The sequence below is a fragment of the Lepidochelys olivacea genome (genome assembly GCF_965140295.1).
Source record: "Lepidochelys olivacea isolate rLepOli2 genome assembly, chromosome: 22".
NCBI lineage: Eukaryota > Metazoa > Chordata > Testudines > Cheloniidae > Lepidochelys > Lepidochelys olivacea.
This window is the reverse complement of record NC_140432.1, coordinates 5,286,576-5,302,374: the sequence shown is the minus strand read 5'-3', so window position 1 is coordinate 5,302,374 and position 15,799 is coordinate 5,286,576. Positions and strand designations below refer to the sequence as shown.

Below are 15,799 nucleotides of genomic sequence, written 5' to 3'. Positions count from 1 at the left end.
GAAGGGTCTCTGGTTTTGCAGGGTGGGAAGGGATTGTGTTAAATACTGGATTGTCCATGTGGCTGGAATCTTAAGGGGATCTCCAGGTGTGTCCCATTTGGCTCACGGCTGGAGAGAGAGCACCTCACTGACCTCTCATCCCGCTCTATTTTTACAATGCTTGTCCATGGCTGTAGAGTGAGATGCGCTGATGTGCAGTAAGTAAATCAAAGTGGGATCTAAGCTTCCGGCCAGAGGGGCTTTAACATGGTCCTGCCTCTGCTAATTCAGTGGGGCCCCTGGCAAAGAGATGATGGACAGACAGCTGCATAATGAAGGGATAGTCTCTTGGGACTCATCCAGGCTAGACCCCCTCTCTCTTCCAGGGTTAGTCTAGCCTGAAAGGTGGTATGGACCCATCAGGAGAAGGCCTGTACCTGGCCCAGGCTCTGGATGGGGAGAGGTGAGGATGGCTGGGCAAGATGCCGCTGCAGCCAGAGCGAGAGGCTAGAGTGGCCAAGCAACCAGAAAGGCCCACTAAGTGAGCCCAAGGGCATGAGCATGGCAGCCTTTTCCACTCAGAAGTGCCTCTGACAAGCCTGCATGGGGGAGGTTCAGCAGGATTTGGCCAGGGGGGAGAGGCAAAATCCTGAGCAAGCAAGTCAATTTAGGGATAGCTACCAATTTAGGGAGGGATAGCTCAGTGGTTTGAGCATTGGCCACCTAAACCCAGGGTTTTGAGTTCAATCCTTGAGGGGGCCATTTAGAGATCGGGGCAAAAATTGGGGATTAGTCCTGCTTTGAGCAGGGGGTTGGACTAGATGACCTCTTGAGGTCCCTTCCAATCCTGATAATCTATGATCAAGGGGTGGCTGTTTAGGGGTGGAGGTCTTCACAGGATGAGGGTGGGGAGCCAGGGATCTGCCACTGAGCTTAACTAGGAAGAGTGCTGGGCCCCCTGAGCAACGGGAACGGGCAGTGGGATTTCTAATGTGGCTGTCATCCCTGAAAGAGTACAACTTCCCATGCAACAAGCAGGAGAAAATGGTGTGCAAGAGACCCCCCCTGGGACCTCTAGAGGCACAGGCCAAAGGCTCGAGAAGAGGGTGGACCTGGAGGGTCCATCGGCAGGCACACCAAGGCCCAGATTTTTAAACATCTTTAAAAATCTGTGAGAGTGAGGTACCTAGATACCTTTGAAAATCTGCCCTTGCCTGCTCCTCTCTGCCCGCCCTGAGGGGCCGTCAGCTCTTGTGCTCAGCAGCGTCTCCTCTGAACAGCACAGCTGTGTCCCTTCCCTCTGGTAGGCGCACATGTGAGTGTCTATGGAGTCTGGGGCTTGGCCTGGTCAAACACCTACCATGCTCACCTTGCAGCCCTGCAGTGCCTGGGGCGGTGTCAGGCCGCAGAAAGAGGCCTCTCTGTATCATGCCACTAATGGCTGCCCGCAGGGCTGGGGATCTGCCTGGCTGAGAATCACTCACCTCGCAGCGAGCGTCAGCGGTTATTACAGCTGACACTTGCGTGCATCCCCCAGCCCCCCAGGCATGGGAGCTGGGGCTGGGATTGTGCCTCCCTGCCAACCCTCCTGCTCATTACTGGATGTGAAAATAGCCCAGCAGCCCCACGCCCCTTAAAATCGCTGCTAGAAATAAATCCATTCATGAGAGAGGGCTGTAAAACCACAGGGACGCAGCCTTTCGTGGGGTTGCCTGTGGCTGGGTGAGGCACGCCAGGGCCCAGCAATCAGTGCGGCCCTCCTGCTGCGACTCTGGCCCCTCTATTTGAGGGAAAGCTATTTGTAACTTTCCTAGGAAAAAAAGCTTCCCTTGTAATTAGCAATGCGCTGCCCGGGCTGTCATTTACCACTGCCCGGTACATAATGCTGGGCAAATGCAGCTTTCAACCCCACAAGTGCTCATGCCCTGCTAGCTACTGCTCGGCCGGGATCAAACCATAAACAACGCCAGCAGCTGCATCGTCTCTGCTCCTGGAGTCATGTCTATCGCACACACGGCCGCCGAGTACATGCTCTCTGATGCTTTGCTCCCGGACCCTAACGGCTCCCGAGCCAAAGGCCTTCGCCTGGAGTTACCGAGCGACCGCGTTGTGAAGTTCGTCACGGTGGGCCTGCCCCTGTTCCTGGTGTCCCTGGCGTTCGCACGGGAGTTTTCCATGGGTGAGTTGCAGGGTGGGGTGTTGTCGGAACTGGTTTTGGATCAGCATTAAGGGGAAGAAGTTCTAGGGCAGGAGCAGGGTATGCAGCACAGACCCCATTGGCTTCCTCGGGCTCTGGTTCTGCTGGCGCATCACGGGTACATGGAGGGCTCAAGGAGCGAGGTCAGCGCTCTGGGGGTATGGAAGAGTTTCAGAAGGGCGATAAGACCTTATGCTATTTCATGTAGTACTTGCTCCAGCCTCTAATTACTAGGGGTTAGGGTGAGTCCTTAATGGGGAGTTGACTGTCCCACATCTGCCACTGCAAGGTTCTTCCATCTGAAGCATCTGGTTCTGGTCGCTGTCAGAGCCAGGCCACTCAGCTAGATGGACCTCGGTCTGATCCAGGCTGGCAGTTCCTACGTTCCTGTGAATACTCTGTGCTCCCCTGGAGAGTCTGTGGTGTTTATCATCTGTGTTGCAATAGTGCCTTGGAGCCCCAGTCATGGCCTAGGGCCCCATGGTGCAAGGCACTGTACAAAGAGAATAGAAAGCCCCGAAGAGCTTCCAATCTAAGCAGGGTTCTGCTGCGGCCGGGGGGACCATTCCGTAGCCAGCATCTAACCTTGGACATAACTTGCCACAATTCTGACAAAAACAACGGCTGCTTCCCTCTCCTTGGGGTTCCCAGTTCCTGTGCTGATGTGGCTCTGTGTTATGTGTGGTCTCGCTCCTCTCTCTCTCTCTCCTGCCCCTGGATGTTCTTGGAGGCTGTGGTTTTCTCTGTCCCTGCAGCCCTTCAGGGAGCCAGCCCAGCCAGCGCTGGGATGCTGACAGTGCTTGAATTGACTCTTCTTTTCCCGGTTTATAGGACTTGGCCTAGGATCCTATTACACAAAGGTTCATTGATAACACAATTGGATGCATCTTAACCTCAGGCTAAACATGGACTTGGAGGATGATCTGCTTCTGCCTCCAGAGGCTTTGGTCTCACTTCCTTGCTTTCTACCTCTTTCTGTCCATCCCACGGCTACATGCCCTGTGTTCTTGCTGAGAGAGACGTGTGTGTGTACGGGGGGTGGGAGATGAGGGGGTTATGTCACAATCTCTTAAGTCTCCTTTGTTGGTTCAGTTGCTGCTCCTGGAAGAGAGAGAGCATCTATAAAAATCAAAAGGGAGATGCCTATTTACGCAATGTGTGTTTAGCCTGTGGAACTCCCCTCCACATGATGTTAGAGAGGGAACAAGCTAAGCAGGTTTCAAAACAGGGTTAGACATTTCCCTGAATATTAAGAATATCATTGGCAATTAGACCTGCTGGGAGAGACATTTATGAGGGATACTCCCATCTTGACAGAAGCCAACCACTGCTTAGCCGATGCTAAGGACGATGAAGAAATTAACTATCAGGATGATTTTTCATTAACTTCTACAAAGTTATGGCTCTGGTCAGAGAAGGAATACAAGGCTGGCTGGACCAGGGGAGCAACCCCTGGATCAACCTTACTGTAATGTGTGGACAGAAAAGTTGTGGTCTTATGAGAAACTTCAATTTGGGAGACACCTGCTGGAGGTCTCACTGAGCCAGTAGTAAAATATCATTAGCTTCTTTTATGGGTGATGATGGTCAACACAAAGGGTGTTGCATTTAACATGAGGTAACTGTATTTGGACTCATTCTAATGACTAAAGATGAATTTCCACTGGACTGAAGTTGGTGGTTGTCTAGGGGGCAGTGATCAGGAATTGATTAAATTTAATATGGGCAAGTAGAGGCTAGTTCCAACCAGTAATAGAAGCACTTGGTGTTTCAAAAGGGTTCATTTCCCTAAGCAGAGGAAAATTATCAGTGACATTGGAAAGAAAAACGTAGAAAACTGGGAATTCTTTAAAAAGAATGTATTAGTTGGCCAAAAAGCCATGATTCCACAATTGAGAGAGAGAGCAGCTTTGGCTAACAGTCCTCCTGGTTCAATGGCAAAATAACGCAGCAATTAGCAATAAGAAAGCACTACGTAACAAATGGAAAAAAGAAAATACACAGCAATTGATAGAAATTAGAAGTTATGAAATGTGGAAAATCTAGTGATAAAATATTTAAAATTAGCAGGCCTGGATAACTTGTAACCAAGAGTCCTAAAAGAGCTGGCTGAGGAGCTCTCTGGCCAGCTGATACTAATTTTTTATAAATCTCAGAATCTTGGGGGAATTCAAGAAGACTGGAAGAGTGCTAATGTGATGATGATAAAAAAGAGCAGGCAGGATGGCCCAACGAAGTATGTAAGTTATAATAAACTTTTGTAAGGTGTTTGACTTAGCACCACACAACATTCTAATTTTAAAAATTTAGCACCCCACAATATCAATAGACCACACATTAACTGGATTAGAAACGAACTGGCGGATCTCAAAAAGTAGCTGTCAGTGGGGAACCTTCATTGAATGGGGGTGTTCCGCTGGAGTTCTGTACGGATTGGTATGAGGCCTGATACTATTCAGCCACTGGAACAAACTACCAAGGGAAGTGGATTCTCCAGTCTTCAGATCAAGACTGGATAGCTTTCTGGAAGATGCTTTAGCCAAACACAAGTCATCGGGCTCAACAGAGGGGTAACAAGCCTGTGTTATTCAGGAGAGATCCCTTCTGGCCTGAAAATCTGTGAATCTAATGTTACAGTGATGTAACATTTCTGCCAGGAAAGCTTTGGTCTCTAGTCCCGGAAGCGGAGGACACTTGTGTTTGTGGGGTTATTTGTGTATGTCTGACCAGAGAGTGTGAGGTTTGTGGATATAATTTCCATCCTGCCTCAGAAATTTGTTCTTGGACTTAATGTACAGGAGGCTGGGTGGAGCCAGAGAGAATAAAATCGACGTGTTTTTGCTGGGTTGTTCCTTGATTACATAGATTGAGGGGCCACCCGGTTATTAGTCTCCTGAATGGACATTGAAATAGTCTAGCTGATGGGCTCTGTAGGCTATTCACAGCGTTAGAGTTGTGGCTAGCTCTGTGTGTATGTAAAGCACCAGAACATGGTGTTACAGGAATGAACTTGTCGCCTTCAGGGACAGGATCATCTCATAGACTATCAGGGTTGGAAGGGACCTCAGGAGATCATCTAGTCCAACCCCCTACTAAAAGCAGGACCAATCCCCAATTTTTTTTGCCCCAGATCCCTAAATGGCCCCCTCAAGGATTGAACTCACAACCCTGGGTTTAGTGGGCCAATGCTCAAACCACTGAGCTATCCCTCCCCACAATCTCAAATGCCTTGATTAGCAAAGCTGGTTCCTTGATAGCCCCGTCCAAACTTAAATCATGATCTGGGCAAGACAGCAGCTCAATGCACCCTAGCTGGCCTGGCCTGAGCCAACAAGTGCACTTGTGTTTACCAGCAGCAAAGTCTAGCCTAGTGAGCTGCCTGGGGTTTGGCAGATCCGGTATCTCAGCTTATGACCCACCTGTAGCCCATGGGCTGGGGCTGCTGCAGTAGGAGCATAGCTGGGAGTTTCACTGCCCCAGTTCCTCCAGCCCCCTCCGAAACTAACAGGCCTGGAGCAGGGATGGGGAGCTGGGGGCTGCAGGGCTGTCGGGTAGCTGCATTCCTGCTGCATCAGCCCCACCAGCAAGCTTGCGGCTAGGTCTGAGCACATAGCGTGACATGCCAGCTGGAGTCAGAAGACTTAGTGGAGTCCCTGGGGGCATAGCCTGGGGGTTGTAGGGGGGAGCAGAGAGGGATCCCCCAGTCAGTGGTCTATAGGAGCTCACTAGACCACCCCTGCAGTGGGCAGTGGTTTGTGGGGTAAGTACCCAGAATGCCTTGCACCTGAACGGGTATAGGGGGGCATTGGTGTGGCTGCAGGAAGGACGCCAGGATCCAAGCTCAGCGAGGCTGCGCTGAACCGCACCTATCGTACTGCTCGATTCTCAGTGCTGGCTGGAGCCAGACTTTCCTGCCAAGCCTGGCTTTGCCAGTGAGGCTGTTCCTGAGCTGGCAGGAGCCTTTGCCACAGGGAATCTCACCTTTTCGGGCCAGGGCAAGACGAGTTGTGCCCAGCCAACTGTGTTACATGAGCTGTTGGGGAGACAGGGCAGCAGGGGATCCCCCAGGGGCTGTAGTCCCCAGGCAGCTGCGAGGAGTGTGGACAACACAGCCCAGGTCCAATGTGTTTTACAGACCCTGGCCCAGTCTGATCCCTGCCCAGCTCCAGCCTGCAGGGAATCTGGCAGCCTGGCAGCAGTCAGCATGATGTTGCTTTGTTGCTACTGAGTTCAACTTAGTTGCTGGCTGCTGCCTGCTCCATGCCCACAAGGGGGTGCTATCCACAGTGCATAGCAGAAGGGGCAGTGTAGACGGGCGGGCTGTGGGCTGGGAGGGGAGTGGGTAGGAACGGGGGCTGCTGGACGCACGTTCACGGCAGAGATTCTGGAGCAGCAGGGTTCTGCGTTAGTGGGGCCGGGGGCGGGTGGAATCCCCCCGCCTGTGGGTCCACCAGCTCCTCCCTCTTGCTCTAACCACTTGCGCTCTGTTCCAGGGACCCAGATCAGCTGTTTCTCACCCGCCAACTTCACAGGGAAGCAGTCTGCATACGTTGATACGTCTTGCTGGGATTCCTTGATCCACTATGAATTTGATGCTGCTGGAAACACGACAGCCAAATCCCTCTGGACTCTCAAGGTAGTGGGGCTGATGGGTTGGGGGAGCTCTGCATTTCAAGGGGCTGAAAATCAGCCCCCGATGCAGTGTCTCCAGGGCCAGTGGCATTTGGGTGGGCAAGGGACCTAGGTGAAGAACACAACTCATCAGGATACAGTGCTCACTGCCCCCCTGTCAGCCAAAGGCGAGAGGGACAGGCTGGCCTCTGCAGTGCACCCTAAGGGGCTCTGTTGGACCAATTTGCCCCAAAGCAGGAAGCCCAGCCCCAGCTGGTGGAATCCCTGCTGATCTCCATCATGGCTGTGGCATGCGGCAGAGAGATTTATGTCTGACAGGCAGGCTCCAGCCACCTGGGGCTTGTGGGATCTAGGCCAAATGGCTCCAGAAGTGACTAGGGGGTCAGTGTGATTATGGTTCTGCTGTAGCATGCTCCTTGCCGTCAGCTCTGCCCATAGGCCGGGCGGCTCCACTCTGCAGCAGCTGAAACTGCCGAGTGGTGTCCGGGGGCAGCCCCGTGCAGAGTCCGTGGCAGGGACCCGGCCTGGGTGTTACAAGGCAGCGACTCTTGGCGCAAGGTCCAGATCTCAAAGAAGCGATCATGGTCACATCATTGGGCAGAGAGGCCTCAATGCCACTTCTGTGTGTTTGGGAGCAGCCCCCACAGAGCTTCTGAACAAACCACCTCCGTGTAGAAGCAAGAACCACCTCTGCCATCTCCAAGAATCCCCCACTCAGGATCTCCTCTATTTACCCTGCAAACCCTGCATCAGCTCCCAGGGGCCAAGTGGAGTGTCCTGATCTGTGAGGCTCATCTGAAGAGCAATGTTGTTTGGGGTTCGAGTTCCCCTGGGTCTGTCCAGCTTCCCCCCTCCCCCCCCCTTCAAGGAGGCCTCATGGATAGGGCACTGGGCTGGGATTCAGGAGAACTGGATTCAATCCCTAGCTCTGCCACTGACTCCCTGTGGGACCTTGACCAAGTCTCTACCCTGCCCCATGCCTCGGTTTCACCATCTGTAAGATGGGGAGGATGAGCCATTGTAAAGCACTTGGAATGGTCAGGTGGGAAGTGCTGTGTAATCGCTCGGTATCATTATATCTGGGGTTAGACCTCAGGGCTGCAGCTCCTGATCCGCTGTTCAGCCTTAGCCTGGCCATTCCCTGCCTCCTGAGTGTTACTCCCGGGGGGATTTTGTGCCTCTGCGCATGCGCAGAATGTATGTCCCCCGCAGATTTCTTTGCTTCCCCACAGAGCAGTCATGCGACCCTCCCCAGCAGTAAGTTTCGGGTGCCCAGGGCAGCTGGCAGACAAGTAAATCACTGTGGGGCAGCGGGCGGTACTGGGGAAGACCTGGCCCGTGGCTCCTACCTTGTGCTGGGCTCAGCTGCTAGTCCCAGCTGAGCTAGGGAGGACAGGACTTCCTCTTCCTCTTCATGGCATCTGGGACTGGGTCAGACCCACCGAGATTTCTCCCCCAGCTGCAGGAAGCTCTGCAAACGCCCCACGACCCCCACTTCCTGCACCCATTGCTCCTCGGCTGCAGGGGGAGGGATCTCTGTACCGGGAGCTGCTCCCCCATCTGCCCAACCCCCATGCATCCAGATCCCCTCATACCCAGATCCTCCCGGAAAGCCTCACTCCCCCCACCCCTCGCACTCAGAACTCCTCGTGATGAGTCCTACTCCCCCTGCACCTGGACACCCCAATGAGCCACCCAGATCCCCACCACCCTGAGCCCCAAACAGCTATACGTGGATCCCCACCCCACTGAGCCCCACTCCCCTAGCATCTAGACCCCCCTGTGAGCTCCCCACACCAAGACCCCTCTGCCAAGCTCTATCCCCCCCACACCCAGACCCCCTCCTGCTGAGCCCCAACCACCTTCACCTAGACCTCCCTGCGGAGTCCCATTACCATTGCACCCAGAAACCCCCAACAAGCCCCTGTGAATGCAGATTCCCCCTGTGCCCGGATCCCCCACTGAGCCGTCTGCATCCACCTGGTTCCCCCACCACACTAAGCCCCTTCATGCTTGGATCCTGCCTTGCTGAGCCTGCCTGCCCACACCTGGTGCACCTGGCACGGAGGGGCAGGGCCCTGAGGTGTTTCAGGGGCAGGCCCAGTCCTTGCGCTTTGTCAGGGTCGGATGCAGCCTCACCGCTGAGTCCATGTTCCGGGGGGAAGCTGCACAGTGATCTCGCACCTCTGTGCAGCCAGTGGCTTCTGCTCCCCAGTGCCATTGCTGGACCCTCCACATGTATTTGACAAATAACATTTGCAGAATTTTAAAATATTGTGTGCAGAATTTTTAATTTTTTGGCGCAGAATGCCCTCAGGAGTAGACTGTGCAGCCCTGAATGGCCCTGACTTGCTGCCTGGCTTGTCCTTTATGCTCCTGTTATAGTCTGTCCTGACCGCTGCTCTGCTGGCCATTGCGCTTGTGCTCTCGCTCTTGCTGGTCGAGGTGGCCTCAGTCATTGCATTGTCCTTTGCCCAGGCCTTCCCCTACTCCCTGCTGCTCATCGCGGTGGCCATGTACCTGCCCTCCCTGCTGTGGAGATACTCAGCTGCGCCTGCGCTGAACAGCGACCTGCTCTTCATCATCGACGAGCTGGACAAGTCCTACAACCGCTCCATCCGCTTGGTGCAGCACATGGTGAAGGTCCGCCAGGCCAGCACAGATGCCCGGCTCTTCTGGGAGGAGTTTGAGAAGTGAGTCAGTGGCTTGAGGACTGACCCTTTGGGTTCCTCCTCCCGTTCCCAGCGTGCACAGTCCCGCAGCCACCGTCTCGCCAGAGGAGGTCCAGGGGTCTGACTGAGCCCTTTTCCTTGGAGATCTGGGCAGACCCATGGCAAGAGAGCTCTGCAGTGGGGCAGGCCGGAGGGATCTCCTTGGAGAATGTCCTTAGGACTGGTCCAGCCAGGAGGGACCCTCCAATGCCCAGGCCGGGTCTCTGCCCCCGAACCTGTTGGAACGGGGGTTTCCGCCCAGCCCCAGCTCCCCCAAGACCATGCTACCAGGACCTTCCCTCACCGAGGCTGCCCTCAGGCCCACCCTGTTGTGGGGAGGGGGTTCCTCAGAATGCAGGGGCTCTGAGGGGAAGGTAACACAGACTGGACCTGGGTGGTGGATCCCAGTAACCCAGCCCCCCACTCCCTCCCTTGTGGAGAGCCCTCTGTGGGGGCTGGGGATGGGCTGCAGGATTTGCCCTCCACATGCTCCTGCAGGGAGATCTGTTCCTGGAAGCCCCCTCCCCACGTGGGGCTGTGGTCCAATCTGGTCCGGCATGTGTGTGTCTGATCCCATCCACAGCACAGAAAGGTTGATGCTTATTGGAGGGTTGCCATTCACACGTGGATTGACATAACAGCCTTTGCCCTCAATCCCATGTTACTTTTTGCTTTCCAGGAGGTTATGTTTTATCCAGATACGTTTTTTCAGCTTCTTAATTTCTGCATTTTGATTACGCTAGAAAAGGGGGAATGCTGCAATTTTTAGTGACTAGAGGAGGATTTAATTTTTTCCTCGTGATTTGCGTCATGCTCCATTTGGGTGGAAATTAAAATTCAATTACATGCACAGAACCAGCATTTAAAAACTGATCTTTTTATTAAATAAAATTACTCAAAATGTGTTGGCTACGGATGAGAAAAAAGTTGATCAAAACATGTTCTGAGTATAAACAAACTGACTCATTAACAACCAGCCTCCCAGTGTCCCATCCCTGAGCACCCCCATCGCTGCTTGGTGCTCAGTGCCAGGGTCACATTGGGGGCTAGACTAGATGACCCTTGAGGTCCCTTCTAACCCTCTGGTTCGATGATGCTGGTTAATGCATGGGCAGAGTTCTGATCCATCCAGCACCACATCCCCTTGGCATCAGGGGCCGGGGATTTAACCCTAGAGGTGGAATTTACAGGCCAGGTTCTCAGCTGGTGTAAGCTGACTTCAGTGAAGTGACCTAACTTACTCTAGCTGAGAAACTGGCCCCAACTACCCCTCTGTCTCTCCCCCAGGGCTCGCAGGGAGCGGTACTTTGAGTTCCCTCTGCTGGAGCGGTACCTGGCCTGCAAGCAGCGCTCGCACTCCCTGGTGGGCGCCTACCTGCTGCGGAACCTGCTGCTGCTGCTTCTCATCGCTGCTACCTGTCTCTACCTGGGATTTCTCCACCTCCGTGTCTTTTTCCAAGATGAATTCAGCTGCTCCATCAAGACAGGGCTCCTGCGGGATGAGCCCCAAGTCCCGGACGTGATTCCCTGCAAGCTGGTCTTCTTCTCCGTCTTCCAGCTGATCAGCCTCTCCAACGGGGGGGTCTATGTCCTCCTGGCACCTGTGGTCATCTACAACATGCTGCAGCTCCTCCAGTGGGACAAGCGCCTCCTGTCCATCTATGAGATGCTGCCCGCCTTTGACCTCCTCAGCAGGAAGATGCTGACCTGCCCCGTGAACGACCTGAACATCATCCTCCTGTTCCTGCAGGCCAATATCTCCGAGCTTAAGTCTTTTAGCAGGCTGAATGCGGTGTGCGCCCTGAGGGAGGTCACCTCCAGCCCACAGAACATCGACACCGTGGTGGATTTCATGACCCTCCTTGCCGGCCTGGAGACGTCCAAACCGAAACACCAGGCCTGCGCTGCAGGGGCCGAAGGAAACCCTCCTGCTCCGAGCAGCGAGATCCTGGGTAAGAGACTAATGGAACCTTCCTCCCTCCCTCTGGGTTAGTTTGAATTGAAGCACGGAAATCTCGATGGGAAGTCAATGAAAAATCGACATGGTGCTGGCAAAGCACCTCCATTCCCCCTGCTAGATGTCAGATCTTACCTGGTCACCTAGCCTGTAGCCAGCCTGCCATGACAGGAGCGCTTCCTACTGGGTGATTCTCCATGCCCTGTGCAGCCTAGTTCTAAGTATCTTGGGCAAGGAGGCTCCCGTCACTTCCTTTGGGGGAATATTCCAGAGTTCACAAGTGCTGATCTTTTCTTGACTGTCATCCTCAGTTCTCCTTACTTGCATCTCATTACTTCTTCTCCTCCCTCCTGCACCACCCCAATTATCCCTCTGGTGCTTCTAGCCTTGCTGGCAGTGCCAGGTGAGTGGTGAATATCCCATCTGCCGGAAACCTGCAAAGATCTCGAGCGTATTTGGTGATATCCCAATTTTCTTTCTTTGCTTGGACGAGCTGGGGGGGGGCAGGGCGTTGTGTGGGGCACACGTTCTGCTCGGTGCCCTAGGAACCATGTTTATTACTTGATTGCAGGGCGTTCCGCAGTAGCTCATTATGAATAATAGAATCATAGACTATCAAGGTTGGAAGGGACCTCAGGAGGTCATCTAGTCCAACCCCCTGCTCAAAGCAGGACCAATCCCCAGATCCCTAAATGGCCCCCTCAAGGATTGAACTCACGACCCTGGGTTTAGCAGGCCAAAGCTCAAACCACTGAGCTACCCCTCCCTCAAAATTCAAACTTACGTAAGTCACATGGTCTTCTTTCTGGTTCCCGATTGGACGGCTTCTGCGACGAGCCATGTCGGAGCATGAGCTGCTCTTCCAGTTGTGGAACTTGCTCCTGGTGCGTAAAAGCTGCTTGGGGTATTTGTGGAACACAGATGTGCAGGGGGCACGAGTGTAGGTGCAGAAAACTCCCCGGGAATAGCCCCAGGATCTGCCCAGCTCTGTGCAGAGGGGAGACCTCTCTGCCCGCCCCCCCCAACCCTCAGCCCTTCTCACGTTCCCCAATTTTTCTTTTGCAATAGTAACGAACCTAGAAGATCACCGTGTGCCACAGACCAACCCTGAACCACAAGAGGGCAATCGGCCCCTGCAGGGCACAACGGGACCCCTCTTGGGTGGGCGCAGGGGCAGAAGTTCCAAACCGGACCTTTCTAGGTCACAGATGCTTCATGGCAGCCGGGATTTTGCGGCTGTTGGGATTTTGCATGTGGGTGGGTGGCTGCCATAGTAACAGTTGAACCAGTTTCACTGGAGAGCTGGCAGCTTAAAAGCCAGGCTGCCTGCAAGGCTCAGAGGGAGCTGAAGCTCTGCCCATTGGGGGCCACTGCTGGGGGGCAGGCCCCGCAGGCCGTGGGGCAGCAGCTTGGAGCCCTGTGCCCCTTCTTCTCCTGGGTCACCGAAGGGCAGACTGAGGCCCAGACAGGGGAGGCGTCTCCGGTGCGGCACGAAGTGAAGCATCCTGGTGGGTAGTTGTTTGGCTGTAAACTCGGGGTTCCTGCCTGTCTCCTGTGCCCTGAGCGAACGGGGCCGAGGTGGGAAGGGTGGGAGCAGAGGCACCGCATGGGGCCTGGGAAGGGAACGCTGCACCGTTCAGCACGTCTCCCAGGCACCTCGGTGTCTCTCTGCTGGGCCGGCGAAAGGCACCCGCAGCCCCTGACGCACCTCTCGTCTTGTTCCCACCGCGCTCCCCCGGGGCAGCTGCTGTCTGGCCTGAGCTCTTTGCTTTCCAGGCCCGCTTCGCTCCCAGTTCTCTCCCCAGCCCGCTGGCTCCTGCGCCGTGTGGGGTGCGCTACTGGGCAACGCCTGGCTGGCCGCTCCCGCCCTGGGGCAGGGAACGGAGCGTGGCTGTAAACCTACCTCCTGTTCTTTCCTTTGGCCTGTCTGGGCCCCCGGCCAGGTACAGCGCGGGCAGCTGGTCGCCACGGACGGGAGCTGTCCTGTGTGCCATCCCCCTCACTCTGACAATGCCCTCTTGGGTTAGAACATGGGCCTAGGAACTCCTGGGTTCTCTTCCTTGTTCTGCCATTATTGGCTGTATGCCCCCCTCCACCCATCTGTACCTCAGTCTCCCCTTCTGTAAAGTGGGGAGCATGATCCCTATCCCTCTTTGGGCAGTGCCCTGAGCTCCCTGGCTCATCCCATCCCATCCCTGCCAGATGCTTTGTTCTTGCTCTTTCCTTGGTTCAGTGACTATCCACAGGCAGCAGGAATGACTAAGTTATGGCTAAGGGAGCTTCCCTATGTCCTTACAGCAGTGCCATAGTACAGAGCGACCCTTGGAGGCCACGTAACAGCTGTGAGGGTGGCTCGGGAGAATAGCCACTCTTCAAACTGTGACCAAGGGGCTGGATCCCATCAGTGGGGAGAGCCAGACTGCAGAGAAGGGAGTTGGAGCTGACTGGAAGGGGACAGGAGCACTAAAAACCTGGGGCTGCTTTGCTAGAAAGAGATCCCCTGATACCTTTAGCTGCATGAAATAATGAGGGTGGGGAGAGGGTGCCCCATTTCTCCATCCGAGCATCCCGTAAGAGAGCAAAGGGCACACAGTGGCAAAAAGCAAGAAATGGAGAATGGATAAAAGGAGACTGAGTACAATGTATAATTAAATGATGGACCTCACTGCCACTGGATTTGCTAGAAATGTAATCTATCGCTGATGCTGGCTATGATCAAACGACAAGAGCCAGCCGTCTTTGCGCTTCAGTATGGGTGCTCGTTAGTGTCCAGCCGGAGCTGGGGAAAATTCCCTCGTTACACAAAGAACTGACTGAATGAGGGAAATGGGGGGGTGTTATGCCTCTTCCTGGAGCCCCCAAAGGTGGCCATGCTTGGACAAAAGGTATCAACCTAGCTGGACCCTTCTGCTATGGCAGTCCCTGCAGGAAAGAGTGTACCCTGACTGTCTGAGACAGGGCGATGGGAGGGCGAGGCTGGTGGGGAGCAGGTGCCAAAGCTCTTGCTCCAGTGAGGCTGGTCACATCCCTTTATTTTTAAGGGGAAAGGGAGAGCCCTATCACCCACAGGTGCTGGTGACTTTCTCTTCTCCCCCATTATCTAGAAATGAAACCCACAGGAGAAGCTAAAAGAAACACTGGTCCCAAGCCCGGCCTGCCTGGCTCTGCCTGAGTGATGGACCCTGACGGATGGCTGAGCCGGGACGGGAAGATCACAGCTCCCCTGCCGAACGATGACAAGATGTTAGAGGACAACTAAGAAACGTAACATAACCAAATCCATGGGGTGAATCCAGGCCACTGGCCTACGCCCAGCTACTGCTCTAGGATTGGCTCTGCATTCATCCCACCCATGTCGTCATGGCTGAAACCGTTCATGGTCCTAGTTATACGTCAGGTCCCTTCATCAGCGCCCATCAAACTTGTTTTTATCTGGACCAGGGTAATCATCACCTGCCATTCTCTTGGGTCCAGCTGCTCCAGTGCAGCTGTGGGGCCCGATTCTGGTTTTATAGCAATTATACCCCAGTGTATCTATGGATGCCGGCAGAGATACTCCTAATGTGCTCTAGCAAAACTGATCTCAGTGGAGTTACTTGCCCCACAGGAAGTGAGAGTACCAGTGGGCCCAGGTGCCTGAGGAAGGCATATTCAAAATTAAGCAGAGGAAAGGGAAAAGGGTTCATAATTAAAAAGTGAACGCTGTGTATTGCTCTTGCTTTAAAGGTATTTGGATTCTGCGGAAGCAGGCTGCTCTGAAGGACAGTAAGGTGCTAGACTAGAACCCATGAGCCCTGAGGGGGAGGGATAGCTCAGTGGTTTGAGCATTGGCCTGCTAAAAACCCAGGGTTGTGAGTTCAATCCTTGAGGGGGCCATTTAGGGATCTGGGGCAAAAATTGGGGATTGGTCCTGCTTTGAGCAGGGGGTTGAACTAGATGACCTCCGCAGGTCCCTTCCAACCCATGGGGACTACAACCCAGCTGGCCAGTCACATGGTCCTGGCTCACTCCCTTGCCAGCTGTAGGTGTCAGGCTTTAAAAGCAGCTGGAAACAAGAAGCAGGGGTCAGCACAACTGCCTCCATGAAGAGCTACTGCCATGTCATAGAATCATAGGACTGGAAGGGACCTCAAAAGGTCATCTAGTCCAGTCCTCTGCACTCATGGAAGGACTAAGTATTATCTAGACCATCCCTGATAGCTGTTTGTCTAACCTGCTTTTATAAATCTCCAATGATAGAGATTCCACCACCTCCCTAGGCAATTTATTCCAGTGCTTAACCACCCTGATGGGAAGTTTTTCCTAATGTCCAACCTAAACTGT

At 54.1% G+C, this 15,799-nt stretch overlaps 1 protein-coding gene across 1 annotated transcript; it reads left to right on the top strand.

Annotated features, from left to right (window-relative positions):
* The first annotated feature begins 1,909 nt into the window (after positions 1-1,909).
* Positions 1,910-15,181, top strand: PANX3 (pannexin 3). Its single transcript, XM_084611612.1, has 5 exons — positions 1,910-2,158; positions 6,670-6,812; positions 9,287-9,501; positions 10,807-11,471; positions 14,581-15,181. The coding sequence occupies exons 1-5, from the start codon at positions 1,978-1,980 to the stop codon at positions 14,646-14,648; spliced, it is 1,272 nt and encodes a 423-aa protein (XP_084467738.1). The 5' UTR covers positions 1,910-1,977; the 3' UTR covers positions 14,649-15,181.
* The last annotated feature ends 618 nt before the right edge of the window (positions 15,182-15,799 follow it).

What these genes read in the sequence shown, in the direction of transcription:
- PANX3 (XM_084611612.1), top strand. Translation starts at nt 1,978, where the DNA reads ATGTCTATCGCACACACGGCCGCCGAGTACATGCTCTCTGATGCTTTG. An exon ending in TTCTGGGAGGAGTTTGAGAA is followed by an intron (nt 9,502 to 10,806) that starts GTGAGTCAGTGG and finishes TCTCTCCCCCAG; the next exon opens with GGCTCGCAGGGAGCGGTACT. An exon ending in TCCGAGCAGCGAGATCCTGG is followed by an intron (nt 11,472 to 14,580) that starts GTAAGAGACTAA and finishes CCCATTATCTAG; the next exon opens with AAATGAAACCCACAGGAGAA.